At 40.8% G+C, this 16,650-nt stretch overlaps 1 protein-coding gene across 6 annotated transcripts in view; it reads right to left on the bottom strand.

Moving 5' to 3' along the window:
- The window catches only part of zgc:114120 (uncharacterized protein LOC619267 homolog), a 226,403-nt gene that overhangs the window by 13,732 nt on the left and 196,021 nt on the right, over window positions 1-16,650 (bottom strand). For 3 of the 6 annotated variants that reach the window (XM_041816471.1, XM_041816472.1, XM_041816469.1), the window contains 7 exons: window positions 16,100-16,230; window positions 12,408-12,555; window positions 9,683-9,980; window positions 9,101-9,443; window positions 5,480-5,622; window positions 3,012-3,161; window positions 2,233-2,910 (listed from right to left, as the gene is read on the bottom strand). In XM_041816471.1, coding sequence (XP_041672405.1) covers window positions 2,590-2,910; window positions 3,012-3,161; window positions 5,480-5,622; window positions 9,101-9,443; window positions 9,683-9,980; window positions 12,408-12,555; window positions 16,100-16,230 — 1,534 coding nt within the window. In that variant the 3' untranslated portion in view covers window positions 2,233-2,589. Of the gene's footprint in view, window positions 1-2,232; window positions 2,911-3,011; window positions 3,162-5,479; window positions 5,623-9,100; window positions 9,444-9,682; window positions 9,981-12,407; window positions 12,556-16,099; window positions 16,231-16,650 lie in introns of those variants that run through there. The other 3 variants (XM_041816475.1, XM_041816474.1, XM_041816470.1) reach the window with 2 other exon arrangements.

Below are 16,650 nucleotides of genomic sequence, written 5' to 3'. Positions count from 1 at the left end.
CTAGAGCACAAAATTAATGGAAGCTGTAAGAGCACAGTACATGTACAGTTTGACCTCTGTGAATATAATAAAGAAATGCTCAAGACTCCAGCTGGACTCCTGGTGTCTGCTTGCTGTTGCTGAGTTAAAGTGAAGGGAGTCGAATCTCCTCTGTGTGTTCTGACCAAGGTTGCAGCACCACTGTTTGGTGTTTACTGAATGTCCGAGAGTATGTAAACGTAGAGACATTTCACATATTTTTTTCACTTTCATTACGCCAAAGTTGGACTTCATTCACTTAGTGCTTCCTTTGCAATTAAGCAAGCTGCAACTGCTAATCAGCCCTCCCTTTTTCTGCCTTTAGTTTTGCATCATGAGAGTAAATTGTTGAAAGAATAAGAAAACTTTTAAGACGGTTAAAAGTTGTCCCGGGTTGAGTCTGTTTGGTGATCAGTATCGGCTGCAAAAAAAAAAAAAAAAAAAAACTGATCAGGGTATCCCTACTTCCATTAGCATTTTTGCCTTGTTCCCTGGGATTTATATTGTGAAGACATATTTTTATTGCATACTGCAGTCTTTACTGTTAGCTTCTTGTAGCTACTGTATGTTTGAATTTACTCTTACACCTTGCATTATCTGCTTAAAACCACAGTAAAAATGCATAAGGGGGAGATTGACGAATCATTAATTGAGTTTTAATCTGCTGCTTTAACAGCCCCACTACTTGTTTTCAAAGAAATAGCAGAGTCTGTATTGTGTTCTGAATATGAGATGACCAAAGGTGTCCAGTTTTGGTTCCAGACCTTTCCTGAATTTGTAAACAGCATGGTTACTGGTAATTAAAGCGCCTCACTGTGGGTAATATTGTTTTAATGAGCAATACTGGGAGGAGATTTGTTTCTATTCTGCTGACATTAATCACCATTTGCAGATCTTTAAACAAAGCACGGCACCACAAACGCCTTCAGAGAATAAAAACAGGATCAGAATTTAAAACAGCTGCATGTGAGAAAAATAGATTCTTTGAGAGAAAATCTGTCTGCAGCTCTGAACCTGAAACCCTCCCCCCTCTCTCCCCCCTCTCCGTCCTTTATTTTGACAGCTACCTGCTCAGCTCCGTTCTGAGATAATTCCAACAAAAACAAGAGCTCTTTACTCAGCTAAAAATGTCACCACAGTTGTCGAGTGCTCACATTCTGGAAGCAAAAAGTAAAGACATCATCTGCTTCACTCTGTGACTCACACAGCGCACATCACACTGGCAATTACAAGGTTGTACGGCTAAAGCATCGGTTATCAGAAAGGGGAAGAAACACAAAGTTTCACACAGAGAGATAATACCAGGTGCTCATTCAGAGGAAGCTGAAGGTCAGGAGCTGTTAACAAGGTTAGAGAGAAAAATTCAGAGCTGCATCAGAGCATGAAAACACGTCACAGGCGGAGCTCCAGACTGACTTATTCAAAGGTAGGACTGACGTAGGCAGGTGCAACAGGACATGATTTAGCTCACCCTCTCAACCTATGACGTTGCATGATATATACTTATTCCCATATCCTACTTCTGCACTGACAGTGTAATACATGGGGTAAATCTTGCCATCTGGATAAAAAATTAGAAAAACACTCCTTTAAGTCGGGCATTAGCCCTGATATTTCAAGCTGATTTTGAAAACATTTTGTGGTAGCATGACTGTTTTTTTCAGTGTTATTGCAAGCTGTTTTGTGCAGTGTACAGGGGACATGCAATCACAGCCCAGTCAGCTGCTTCCTTTGGTGAGACCAGAGACAAGAGCTGATTACACGACATCAGGGCCTTTTATCCTGAATCCACCTGCAAACAGCCAGTAAGCATCTGAAATCACTACGAGCAGACAGGCAAATTTAAGGTGCCTCTTCCTCCTATCATGAAAGCTTTGAATAAGAGGAATGTTTGCCCTAAATTCTCCATTAACACCAGGCATTTTCATTTTCAGACAGGCCAACTTGTTCTAAAAGGAAAAACTTTAATACACCCAAACTGAAGCAGGTAAGACTCTGAAAAGATATTAAAGGAGCAAACACCAGTTATAACCCGGCGGCAAGAAATGTAATTTGTCTAAATCTGATGCAGAATTGCCTTTAAAGCTGATCCAAATCATTAAGGGAAAAGAACTTAAGTTTTAACAAAAACTGCTGATCAAGTTGAACCAGATCTTCACGCATACATGCCTGCTATAAACAGGGAAGATCACAGTGTAATACTATACTGGAGAGACACAGCACCAGTGAACATTTCTATCTCTGTCTCTCTGCAGAGCATGCTTTTGTCAGGCGACTTTTCTCATGTCAGCAGAAAGAAATGACAGATGTCAGGGGTCAAGTGTGAGCAGATTCACCACCATGATCGGCTGTCGAATGCTGACAGACAAATACATTTAAACAAGAAAGACATTGGAGTTATAGTTTTTCATAAATAGCACAGACTGAAGTCAGAAATATTCAAAAACAGCTGTCAGATTCTTCTATTTTGTTTCAGTCTGGATTCTGTCATCCATACAAAATAACGATGTGATTTATAACTCAAATGCTTGTCTTCTGCTATTTTGATAGCTGTGACTCAAATGTGAAACATTAATAGTGCTTGAAGGTAACTGAAGTACATCTAATGCTGTAACATCCATTTTCACCCTGACTTACAGCCTGATTAGAGAAGTTAGGTTTCCTTATATTAGTGGTTATAAAAGTTGAAGTAAAGAGGAGAGTAAAAAAGGGGAAAACACTGTACTGTGAGTGAGCAGAAGAAGTAGCAAAGTCCACACGATCGGCACACAAAGAGGGCTGTTGTTTTATTACCTTTCTGCCCAAAGACCCAAGTGTGCAGGGAGGAGTAGATGTGGTCTTTGGTAAGGAGCTGGACCGTTTTTTAACTTTTACAGGCGTCCTCTGAAATATCTTTGATCAGAGTTTGTTCATGAGAGACTGTTACAGAGATATGATATCAAAACAGCAGCATAAAGATAATGCCAGAGTAAAAGCAGAACATCTTTTATTACCTCGAGCTCAGCGATGATCTTCTCCTCGTCGTCCTCGTCCTGGATGGCCGACGCAGCAATCACAGGTGGGGTGGAGGCGGGTCGGGGAGTGTCTGACGGGGTCCGCCTCAGCTTCACCAGAGTTTTAGGAAGGTCGCCGTCTTCTTCCATCTGAAAAAAGTAAAAATAGACATTAATACTCCCCTTCTTACTGCCAGAGTGCACACTGTCAACTGTCAAATAAAGGAGAAATAGCAAATAAATGTTACAAATAAAAAATGAGACAAAACTGTCAGAGCACAGATCATGTTTCACTGACATCAGCAGGGTCCGTTTTGGTTGTCTGCACCTCTAAACATGATTTAAACAACCTCTAATAACTTCAAACAAATATTTTAAGTATTTCTGAGGTCTCAGTGGGGACTGTTTTCTTGAACTGCTAGAGAATCCAATCAGAAATAATGAATGATACGACAATGTTGAATACTAAAGGTCCAAGTCACTGAGGAAGCTTTCAGCTTGATTTGACATCTGGAGAGCTGAATTTGTTCTAGAAACAAAGAGATCTTCTCAGCGGGTTTTCCACAAAAAAAGGGATCAGGGAGAGTTTAGAGCTGCAGGTGTTGGTTTTCACCTGAGAGTTGGACTGAAAACTGTCCCCTTAAATGGAAGGCTCACTCTGACGTACATGTGAGAGCAGGTTTAAATCACAGACAAAGAAAATATTGAATGACGCTCAAGGAACTTTACAAAGCAGATGATTTGCCAGACTCAATACATCTGTCATCAGGAAAATCCATCTTGTAAAGCTCCAACCTACAACATTTGTGCTGAATCATAAACAGTTTGGACCAGTCAGCGTCACTAGAGGAGGACGAGGCCATAGCTATGGGTGGGGTTTAGGTGGACTGAAAGCCAGTTGCAGTAGCTGCCACCAGTGTAGCGATTAGCTCGGATGTTTACATGGTATATAGCTATGTCCGAGTAGCTATGCTGTAGTGCGAGTTGATCTAGATCAAGGGTTCTTAAACTTTTTAGCTTGCGACCCCCAAAATTAAGGTACCAGAGACCGGGGACTGAAGATGGTTGAAGCATTGAACACAGCTGTGTTAATAGTCACATGCAGACTTGTTTAAAGGAAACATTACTTTAATTTGAGCAAAAAATCTCGGCACATTACCATGTTTTTTATTTTACATTAAACCAACTTAATGTATGTATTTTCTAGAAAAATGAATAAATTATACAAGTTAAAATCATTCTGAAAAATTTGTTTTTGGAAGGCATCTTCCAAAAAAGCGTGTCCTGACTTCCCCATTAGGAGCCACTAGACAAGCATAGACAATGTAACATGTGTAGACAATGGCTGCTGAAGGATCAGTTAGCTTGTATGTAGCCACAGCAGCATTTTTATCAGAACTGTGCCACATTTCTTTATTAAAACAAGAGCCACACTGAAAGCTCATCTTGGTGGTGAAAACGTTTTTGCTCTTCTCTGAACCGGTCTTGCAAGAGTTTTATCCAAATCGACCTCTATTGCTCATAAATTAAGACAGAATTTGCCTGTCAAGCAAACCCAGTGCTGCAGCCTCATTTTTTTGCTCTGATTGGCCTGTAATGAATGTGCCAAACATTTTTCCGTCTCAAAATGCATTTAAAAAAACTTTCCAAAGACGGTACTGTCTTTAGATCTCGTTTGTGAACTGGCCCCAGGAGATGAAGTTGCCCAAATTTCAGGAAACTTTGTAAAAAGCGACCATTTTCATGACTTCTACATTCATGCATGACTTTAATATACATGTGTGATACTTATAAATCCCTACATGATGACTACTGAGTCTCAGAATGCATTTAATATATGACATATATTTTCTTTTTGTAGTTTAATCATAAATGCACAGCTGAGTGATGCTCTGCAAAGGCATATGACAAAGGTCTTATGGTTTTTGTGACACATCATGTACAGTGTAATCAACTGACCAATATTTGTGAGATTTGTGAGGTTTGTGGGTAGAACTGACAACAGCTTTAAACTCTGAACTATAAATAACATAGGCAGAAGTTGATGAAGTAAAATAAGTTCAACAGACAAAAAAAACCCATCCATTAGGCGCAGAACAGCTGTTGTTGAAACTTCGAGCAGCGCTGCTTCCTTCACTCTGGCTGTCATGTTAATTGAAACAGCTGTTTGTTTGTTTAGTGGCTCTGCGGTTCATTCACTCAGAAGGCAATGACACCGCCTGAGTTTTAATGACCAGACAGGAGAGGAGCCGTCTGTCCAGGTAGAAAACATGGCTTTATTTCCTACCCTTAATCCAATCCAAAAATCATGGTTTTGACCAAAGCTGGAGCCTGTGGATCAAACTGTATAATCCATACTATCATTTTAATCTGATAACTGAGTTACTGTTCAAGTAGTTCCAACTTATTTGAATTTCTGCAGTCTCTTTCAGGATGTAAAAGGATTTTAAGTCCAGAAAGATCCTCACCTTCAGGTTCTTGTTGGTTACGATGACCTCTCCGGTGCGGTTGGTGGTGAGGCCGTGCGCAGACGGGAAGCTCCGACGTGGTGGAGGAGGAGGCGGAGACTTGGAGGGTTTTTCTGTACGATAACGGGCCACATTTAGATCCACTGCAAACGGAGGACAACACTTCAGAACATCAACATGGGACAGTTTTTCCTGGCACACACTTATAGGATAGTAATTGTAAATTATAATGCTCAACAAGCTGAAACCTGGAAAGGATAATGGACCTCTTCTCTCACCATGAAGGAGTTACTTTTGCTGAATACTCAATCCTGCTAAGATGATGCTGCTCTAACCGTAGAAAGTCAGGGACCATTTTAGGGGTAAGAAAACGTCAGCTAAAGAAAGATTCTTCAGCTTTTAAAGCAGAATTTCAGACCTAAACAGAAGCTCTCTTTGGATACACCTCCTTCAGCCCTTAGCTCGCCCACCCATCAACATATCCCGGCCTCTCCTTTTTCACCAGTGAGTGTCTGTACGATCGAGAGCGGCAGACAAGTGGTGATAAAAATCTGAAAACAAGAATCTTTGATTAATGTCAAGTGACATTAAGTATCTCAAAGATGACTCAGTCATCTTCTGTTTGTTTTAGACCAAAGAGAATCTTATCTTTGGTTTCTAAAGTCTCTTTGTTCTCCTTCAGCTGTGCTACTGTAACAACACTCAGTTATCAAGCTCTATCATAATAAAGCTGTGTCACTGCTGCGTGGATTTCACACTGGTGGCTGGCTAAACAGTCTGTGGTCGCATGCCAGTCACAGGATATAACATCATTGCTCCAACGGCTTGAAGGGAATTTTCTAAAGGGTATTTCCTGCTGCATTCTCACATCAGCTCTCGCAGTCTTCATACTGAAAAAACTACAAAGGGGGCTGGCAGGAACCATTCTGGATAAAGTCTGGGTGAAATATTTGGCCATTGGCATTCACACATCCAGCGAAAAGTAAAAACTTCAGAAAGATTCCAGATTGGTGTGCAAGTCTAAACAGGGCTTATGGAGCAAGTCTAAGCCTCTGACTGAAATAAAAATAAGTTGAAGGAAGAACTCTCCCAAACACAGAGCTAAAAACAACAAACACAGACAGAGTCTGAGATCATTTTAGGAAGCCATTATTCCCCAATATAAGGTCATCTCCTAGGAATCACAAGTGTCCAGAAGAGGCAGGCCATCAAACACAGCACAGAGGGAGCAGAGACGGCCTAAAGATGACTGTCGGCGAGTAGAGGGGAGCCACTGAGGAATGCTATTTGCATCCTCTTTAGACCAAGACATTTTCAGATGAAACTTTTGCTGCATTACAAGACTTTTTTCCTGAAAACGGAAGAATTTGGAAACGAGCTCCGGAGTGACAAGTTTTTAAAACACCCCTGTCTCTGTTTCCATGCAGACAGGCAAAATGCCACTTTCTGAAAACGCACATGCGCACTCGGGTTGCAGTCGATTACACGGGTAGGGTTCCACTTCAAGGAAGGAAGGGTCTCCATGCATTTGCATGTTTTGGTTTATTGCAAAATCACACTGCCAACTACCTCAGCTTCTAAGTCTGTACACTTGCTGTTCAGCAAAGCATGACGTGACAATGAAATAGCCTGCCATTAGTTGTCACAACAAGTCACAATGGATTCTGGGATAAAAAACGGACAATATGGTGACAGCATTAGCCGCTAACCGCAGGAATGATGGATAAAAATGGATTAAAAAGACGATCAATATTGGAGCTACTGGTGTGGATTTAATCTTTTAAGACTGGAAAGTCATCCAACTTCCAGGCTTGTGAGAAAACATTCTGTAAGAGCTACAGAGGCGTGGATAGCATCAACATAACAGCACAACGGAGTAGGGATGGGACAAAAAATCGATACACTGAAATATCGCGATACTTCCTGGCGTGATATTGTATCGATATTTTAAAATGCAGTATCGATATTTAATTAATTAGCTAATTATTCACTTTGTTAGTGCGGTAGTTTGTGGTGTAATTTCACCCGCTGACCGCTAGTTGGCGGCAGGCATCGCTAGCTGGCAGTTGACTCTTGCCTCTTCTCTCTTGAGACAACGAGATCACACGAGACTTCCGGTCTGCGTAAGCCGGTTGCTTGTACCTACCCAGCAGAGCGACTTCTGCCGCATTCATAGTGGATGTGTAGACTTATTTTGGCTTCCAAAACATTAAAGACAGCACAAACTTAGACAGGAGTTAGACAGTCGTTTGCAAGATATGCCACGCCAGAGCAAAATACTGAGACAACACAACGAATCTACTAGTTAGGCATCATCGCATTAGCGCTACAGCTAACGGCTAACGTCAACAAACAAGCCCGTTCAAGCTACCGCTGGTCTCTACTCATGCAACCATAATCACAGTCGTATTATTTGTAAGGACCTGTCCCGTGTAGTGTCGTTAAGAATGACTACTTTGGTAACACAAGAAAGAAACACTGGCCTGTCACGTCATGCCCTCCGCAAAACACAGTCCATCAGTCTTAAAGCTGGACGTGACGATCAGCTCGTCTCCCATAATCTCCCTCCGCAAACACATTATGTGATGACATAAAAAACTGATAAAATATGAAATATAAAGGATTGGAGTACATTCACTCTATAATAATTTATTCCCCTTTTCTTAAAAAAAAAAAAAAATCACGGTAGCATTTTAATTCAGTGCAACAAATGGGGAAAATCCTCATCTTCAGACTGAACAAAGATAGGTAAAATGCAAGATGATGCAGGACTATATATTTTTTAAATAGCTTAATTCTACATTGTTAAATTCGATATTAACTTAAAATTACATAAGTTATACATATATATACTACACACATATGTATAGACTTTATGCACTTCATATTCAGTATTTAGCTCAGTCTGTATCAAATTCTGTGAAATTGATACTAAATTGTTGTGAATAAACTGAGAAATCCTGTACTTGACCATTTTATAACTATTTTGTATTCTCTAGTTAGACATATTTTGTGATGTATCATTATACACATGTGATGTGTATTTTTCCTGATATATTCTGTAGGTATCATTATCATTCATCTTTTTTGCTGGTGTTTAAAAAGCTAACTAAAGATTGCAAAAATCGGCAATATCATAGATCACAATTTAAATCGAATCGGCACCTAGCAAATTCAAAAAAATCGAATCGGGAGAAAAGTGAATCATCCCAGCCCTACAACGGAGGTCTTATTATTTAAACAACAGATACTGCTTTTGGAACAGTGTCAAGAGCACTGGGTATGCTACAACCTTCCTAAAGATCAGTCCACTAAGCGGCTATTACTCCCAATTAAATCATTATTTCCATCAGTGGTGATGTAAGACAAAATAAATGGACCAGGAGGAATCATGCACTAACTGTGGAAGGTTTTTGGCCTTGACAGTGTCGTATTCTTGAGATTTTATTTTCCATTCATCAGTCTTTAAACTCTGTTGTTTCTCTTCCCAAGTTCTGTTTAGTGCTGACTTTAATTGTCTTCTACCATTTTGTCCAGTCTTTCTGTGGTCCATGTATAACTTCTCCATCTTTTTCTAAACTGCGACCGTCACAGTTCATAGCAAATAAAGTGAAGACTTACCTGACCCTCGAGGTGACCCAGCACCCTCCATACTGTTCAGCTTCTGAGCAGCGAGCTGCACTTTCCCAGGCTGCGGTTCCCCACTGGATGTGTTGGTTGTGGTGGTGGTGGCTGTGGTCCCAGTGGTTCCGGCTGCAGAGGACGTAGCTGTAGTGGAGGTTATTGGGATGGTGATCTGGGGCTTGGGAGGCACGGCAGGTTTGTTGATGTGCCTGGCAGCGAAGTCAAGGTCTGGGATGGCCTTCATCAGCTCGGCCTGGGTCTCCTCCAGCAGCCGGTTGATGTCCTGGGCACTGAACTGGGTCAAACTGGCACGCTTCTCCTCCCAGTCACGCTCTGCAGCCTGACAGAAACACAGATGCAGACAAATGATGAGCAGGACATGCTAACTGCTAACAGGAGGAGAAAGAAAAACAATTAAAACAGACTGCTGCTGCTCGTGCATGCAATAAAAATGTAAATAGCTGAATGGATATTTGCCATCTGGTTTACCATGATACAATAATAATGATAATGTGCAAATTGTGTTGCAGCTGCATGATCTTAAAATATAGAAAAATAAAGCAGTTAGCAGCTGTTTACCAGTCTGACTTCAGCAGAAACAGATTTATCAGCAGGACGCCGACTTGGTAGTTCATCTAGGACCCGGTTTCTGAAGGTCATGGAGGGCTGGATGTCCTGTTCAGGGCCTGATGTGTCTGTTTCTCCGGCATTAACGGGCATCCAGTTGGCAAGACCGGCACTCGTGCTCAAGTCTGTGAGACTCAGAGGAGGACTGTTCAGGATGTCCAGGTCCGAGCTGCGACTCATGTCTTCAGATCTCTTCTGTGATTGGCTGGAGAGGTCCTCAGGGCCCTTCCATACTCCTTCTGTGACTTGTCTGTATGTATAGAAGAGAAACAAGAGACTACAAATCACAAAGGATACCATCAAGATCCGAGACTGTGAAAGGAAACTTTTTTAAGGCCATAGACGGTTAACACAAAAATACAAAGTTTATTAGAGGGTGTAGAACTGCTTTTTGCAGTTTTAACTTAAAGAGAGTAAACAGTAAATCAATGACAAGAGGTGAAAAATGTAACAGTATCTTTCTCAGTGCTTCACTCCTCTCAGCCACCACAGTGTTATTGTTAGAAACAATTTATCTGGTTATTTTACCATCGTTCATTCTTTTTTGGACAACTTTAAGTAATTTATCTCTAGTTTCTGACTTTTAACATTTCCTTAATAACTTAAAAATTTTCCATAACCTCTGACTGTCTTTCTTTCCAGGGGCACTGGAATCTTTCCTCAGATGCTTAAAGAGGAAAAAACCCAAGAAACACTATACTGCGATCAACAGAGACATCAATTAGGAGAAGGTTCTTCTAGCACTATGTGAATTCATTTGCATGTTAGGGATGTTGCTGCTCTAAAAAAAAAAAAAAAAACGTAGCTCATGCATGCAGTGTTTTTCAGCAGCCAAGAATTGATTTCTGGTTTATAGAGCAAACATTTAGCATGGCTAAACGAAGCAAAATATAAAGTTAAACCAAACCGTATCGGATCAGGAACAACTCTATTTCCTGTCTGCAGTTATTCTTAAATGACAAATCACAGCATCTCTGTGTCTATTTTCTCATTTAGGGGTCATTCAGGCTCTGGACTGGGAACTGAGAGTTGACTTGGGGAAGCAACTGAAGTTCCCAGAAACAGTAGCCACCACCACACTTGGGCCAGATTTCGTCCTATCTCAGCTACCTCCAAACAGGTTGTCCTCCTGGAGCTCACTGTCCCTTGGGAGGACCGCATCAAGGAGGCCAGTGAGAGGAAGAGGGCCAAATATGCTGAGCTGGTGGAGGAGTGCCAACGCAACGGATGGAAAGCAAGATGTGAGCCCACTGAAGTGGGATGCAGAGGGTTTGCAGGCCAGTCCCTCTGCAGGGCCTACAACATCCTAGGCATCAGAGGGGCCAGGAGGCAAAGGGCCATCAAGGAGACCACTGAGGCAGCTGAGGTTGCCTCAAGGTGGCTGTGGATCAAGACAGGAGATCTGTGGGTAGGGTAGCGCTACCTGGACACATGCTGGGGTTTGAAAAATCTCAGCTGGGTCCCCTGGACGAGAGTGTATGATGTTTGAAAGACTCAAAACACTTGAAGACTCTAGGTAACATCACTGATGATGTGTCCAGGCATCACTAGTGGATGTATGTCACAAGGCTCTCTCATTCTGTTTCTAAGTCTATGCACATGCGCTGTGCAAAATTTCCTGACCTGTCTCTAACTTTTAAAAAGAGGGCAACATCTAAGGCCCAGATCATCCTCTTCATGTTGAGATTGAGCTCTTACACTCCGTCAGGAGATTCACATTACCATAGGATGACAAATCATTTTATCACTAAAGCCACAATACAACTACATTTTTAAAAAATGAGCAAATATGAAGTACTTCACCTTAACTACAGATGTCTGAAGATGTATTTTAAGGATGGATTTGATTTCAGTCATCCTTTAATTGCTGTTTTTTTGTATTTCTGAATTCTGGTATTTTGTTTGAGTTTGTGTGATGCTGTTTCTCCATGTTTGTTTTTTTACTTGGCTGCAAAGCAAATTTACCTCTGGGGACAATAAAGTCAAAGTTGAAAAAAGAAAGAAAATTAATAATAACAAAAAGTTGTCTCATGCAGCATATGACATTGACAACGTAGGGTAATGACGTCACATGTCTTAACACTTCACACTGGTATAGAAGTCACCCTTGTATATAAGCTGCAGTTGACTTTTTTAGTCTACTTAAAGAAAAAGGTATTAAAATGTGACTCACACACTTGATTTGTAGTGAATCATTTAGGCTTCATGCTGAAATTCGTTCATGACTTTGGTTAAACTTTGGACAACAGCACAGATGGATACAGCCACCCCTCCAATCCTCTGACTCTGGTAATCATGCAGATGTCTGCTATAAAGGCTGCATGTAAACTACAACCACAAGTCCCAATATTTAGAATGGATATACATATCTCACCTTCTGCACCACAGATATATGCCGCATACCTGTGTTTGCAGTCTAGTCTGTCTCATGTATGTTGTTCAGACTTTCATTTTTCACTATCTGCCTACAATAACAAAGTTTCCTTCAGCTGTACTTTGTATGTGGATGGATTACAGAAAAGCTGGCTTGACTTTTAAACACCACCCAGCCCTGTTAATCTGGTTCTTCACAGATAAAAACATGTAACTGAGGAGGAAACACATCATATGAGCTGACCTGGTTTATTACAAACTCAAGTATTACCTGAGCAAACTGAGGACCGTTTGATTTGTGTACCTGCGCAACGTGCTGAGCGCATCTGTCATGGTGTTGCAGCGCTTCAGCAGGGCATCCAGGCGGTGTGGCTCCTCTTTCAGAAACTTCACAGCCTCTACCTCCACCCTCAGCACCACCCGCATCTTGCTCTGCAGGCTGGGAAACTGGTCTGTATGACGGAGAGAGAAAGAGAGGAGGGAGGTGGTGAGGAAGGGAGAGTGACAGGTAGACAGATGAAGAGAGAAAGCGGCGTGTCAGAGGGATGTGTTTGGATAAAGATGTGAGGAAGAATGGAGGCGTAGAGCGATGGAGGTAAAGAAGGAGGGAGGGGGAGATTACAGGACAGAGAGACAGGATGCAGCTTCTGTCGCAGCTTTTTTGAAGGAGCTGGATTTTCCTGTCATATCCAGAAGGAGGATTCAGTGGAGGTCGGCCAGCGGAGAGTGAAGGGCGGGCTGGACGAGCGGCAGCACAAACAAAGTCTGTGCTCGTCTGTGGGTGTGTGTGAGGACGATTCACAGCCAAGATTTGAAACATTAGACACTCAGCTGTCCTGAAAACTGTCCATCTGCCAATCAAACACTAAATCAAAGCACCGCACTGGACTCAATCTACATAAAATTATAATGAGGCCTCCAGGAGATTTGGAAGACCTCATTAATATTCAGGCTGCAGAGTGGAGGTACACGGGTCAGAGCAGCAGGACAAGAGGCTAAACCTGAAACTTCATGAATATCAATTAAAGTCAGAGAGCAGGCATTAATATTCATGAATGTGTGTAACATCAGTTTGACAAACACGCAACACAATTTGGTATGAACTGTGACCCAAAAGTAGAACTGGATTAACGCTCTTCAGTAGATTTCTAAGAAGTAGGAGGTGGCTTAAGGAAGGTGGCCTCATGGGTAACATTACGTCTCCTCTATGTGGAAGTAACAGAAAAGCGAGAGTGTAGTGTGGAAGGACTGGAGTGCATGACAACAACACCAGAATTTAAACTTTAACTGTAGATATTAAACAATATCAAAAGCTGCTGTTGCTTTGGAAACAAATATAAACTCTTGGGTATGAAAACTGGGTAATTTATTGTTGTTAATTATCAACTTGTGCACTGTAATGCTACAAAAAAGCTCCCTTAGCACAGACCAGCATTTCAATTTCTGTTTATGAAGAGTGGGGATTGCAGGATAACAGAACAATCAATACAGTGTAAAAATGCTTTGTGTTATGGTATGTATAACGTGTTGTCATACAATAGGATACAATATGATATAATCAATACCATCTGCTATAAACTGATCATGTCTGATACAATGGGGTACAGTGCAATACAGTAGGATAAGATACAATGCAATGCACAACACGACACAAGGGAATGGGATGTGATACAATGCAATATGATGTCGTGCAGTATGATCAAGATATTACACAGCCCAACAATGTCAGCAACAATGTCCATCCATCCATTTTCTACACCCTTAATCCTGTTTGGAGTCACCGGGGGCTGGAACCTATCCCAGCTGTCATTGGATGAGAGGTGTGGTACACCCTGGACTGGACACCAGCCAATCACAGGGCTGTCATGCAGAGACAAACAACCAGATACGCTCACACTCATACCTACAGCTGATCTTTAGTCCCCAGATAACCTAACGAGAATGTCTTTAGTCTGTGGGAGGAAGCTGGAGTACCCGGAGAGAACCCATGCATGCAAACTCGGCACAGAAAGGCCCTGTCCAGGAAGCAAAACCAGGAACCTTCCTGCTGTGGGGCAACAGCACTAACCCACCATGCAGCCCACAAAAATAATGTGGTAATTGATATGTGATAATATGGGATGTGTCGCAATATGATGGGATAAGATACAATGTGATTCTGTGTGATGCAATACACCTCATGATTAGAGGTGGGAGAAAAATCGATTCCTAGAAGCATCATGATGTGGAGGTGGAAGATTCTAAATTAATTTATAAATGTCCAACAATTGATAATCAATAATAAATATAAATAGCAGGAACAAAAAGGCGGAACTCTGACACGCAGTGCGTAACAGCAAGTTTTAGATGACCAGTTGGTCATGTGTGAAAAAGGACATTTTCATGTGTATAATTTCAGACATGTTACAAGGAAAGGATGCTGCTACCTTTGGTTCAGTGCAATTGTAAATTTCCAGTTTACACACATCTCCCATTAGAGGATAGTAGAAATTTAATTTCTTCCTTTTTCTAAACACAAATGTAATGTTTTTATTATGCTTGACAGAGTGAAAACAACAGAAAAAAACCTAAGTGCATCAAAATGCATCAATAATCTACTTAGAATCAAATCGTAGCCCTATGAATCATTATCAAACTGAAGCGTAAGGTACAATAAATAATGCTACAACCAGATACAACACAATGTTCTTCTGTGTAAATCAATATGATATAACAAGATAAGATACAATCCAATACGATACTATACTATGCGATACAATAGGATACGATATAATACAACAGGACACATTACGATATAGTCCCATATGGTACAAGACATAATTCATAATTTCAGACGGCATGGGAAAATATGATGATGAAATTGTCATGATCCAGGTTTTGATTTATTATGTTTCTGAGTTTTCCTATGGTTATCCTTTGTGTATTCTGTGGATTTTGCTTTTGTTGGACTTTGTTTTAAGTAAGTTTTGCAAATGTCTTCCCCGTGCTTGTTACTCCTCGTGCTCCCTGTGGATTTTGCTTTTGTTGGACTTTGTTTTAAGTAAGTTTTGTTAATGGCTTTTCCTCGTGATCCTCAGTTGCTTTTTCCTGGACTTTAGTTTGTTTAATTAAATCTTTCTGTTTTATCTGCATTTGGGTCCTCCCTTTTGAGTTTTTTCCTGAAATCCGTGACAGAAATAAGCGATATTTTAAGTTATGTTACACTAACGTAGGAAATACGGTAATACGGTACAATGAAATACAATGTAATGGGATTCAATGTGATTAGAAATGATGAAATATGATACAGGACCACATGATGTAATCTGATACATGGCCTAGAATAATGATAATATCACCATACAGTGATTTTATAACTGCAAAAAAATCATATGATGATAACATCCAATTATCTGGAGCTCAAAATGCCTCTATAAAGGTTAAGTGCTGGATAAGTGCATTTATTCACTGCCATTTCATGTTGTTTTATTCTCCCATCATACTTCATCTTTAAACTTTTTTCCCTCACTAACATTACCCTACTGTTCTCTTCTTCTCTGGCCACTTGACTTCTGTTCACATTACTTTTTTCATGTCATAAATACCACCATGAGAAATAAATGAAGCAATGCCATGGAGAGTTAAATTTGCAGGGAAATCTATTCAATATTTGGCTCAGGCTATTTGAACACGAGTCAGGACGATAATAGACGGTCTAATCAATATTCTGTCCCGCCCCAGACATTGGCATTTAGGATCAGTGGTAATGAGAGCTTTTGAAAACATTGCTATTTGCCAAGTTGTGACTAAATTTGAAGTGCTGTAGCTGTGTACAAGCTCAAAACAGGCTGAAGGTGGTGAAACAGCATGGTGTGAAAGTGACACTATCTGCAGCTGAAGTTATAATAGTGACAACATTGCAGAAAAGGAGTTCCAGGGAATTTATGTTTACTAGAAAAGCATCGGCATTCACTCCACGTTCTCCAGACTCACACAGGAGGTCATGTGACGACTTACTCTTGAGCTCAGTGAGCGTCTCTCCCAGCTTCCTCAGCTCTTTGCTCTTCTGCTCCACATCCTGCTCCGTCACCAGGCCATGGTTCACTGACGAATTCCTCTGCAGCTCCTCCACCGACTTCTCCAGGTCACTGCGGATGATTAAATTCATGTCACTCTGTACTACGCACAATGAATAATGAAAGATCTGCAGGGTTCATTCTATATTTACCAGCATTGTTATAGCTTTTATAAATGACTTGTTTTCACCATGCTGCCTGAAAACATTTCTGAGAAAGCTTATTTCAAGGTTGTTGTAATTAGCATCTGCATTTTCATTTAAAAAATTAGAAGAATTGTATGACTAGAGACTACAAGATCATCACAGGATATGTTCTTTAAAAATCACAGAAGAGAAATAGAGGGACTGAAAATTAGATTACCGGAGGCCTTGTGTATCCGTAGATGGGTACTTTGGAACATGGAAATGTTTGTTTTGGCCATTTGTACACATGCAAACTGCAAGAATATATTTTACATATGTACATGCAGTATTGCATGCATCTTTTACT

Source organism: Cheilinus undulatus, linkage group 20, assembly GCF_018320785.1.
Source record: "Cheilinus undulatus linkage group 20, ASM1832078v1, whole genome shotgun sequence".
Classification (NCBI taxonomy): Eukaryota; Metazoa; Chordata; class Actinopteri; order Labriformes; family Labridae; genus Cheilinus; species Cheilinus undulatus.
Note: the sequence above shows the minus strand (reverse complement) of the source record. Positions and strands in the feature narration are given on the sequence as shown.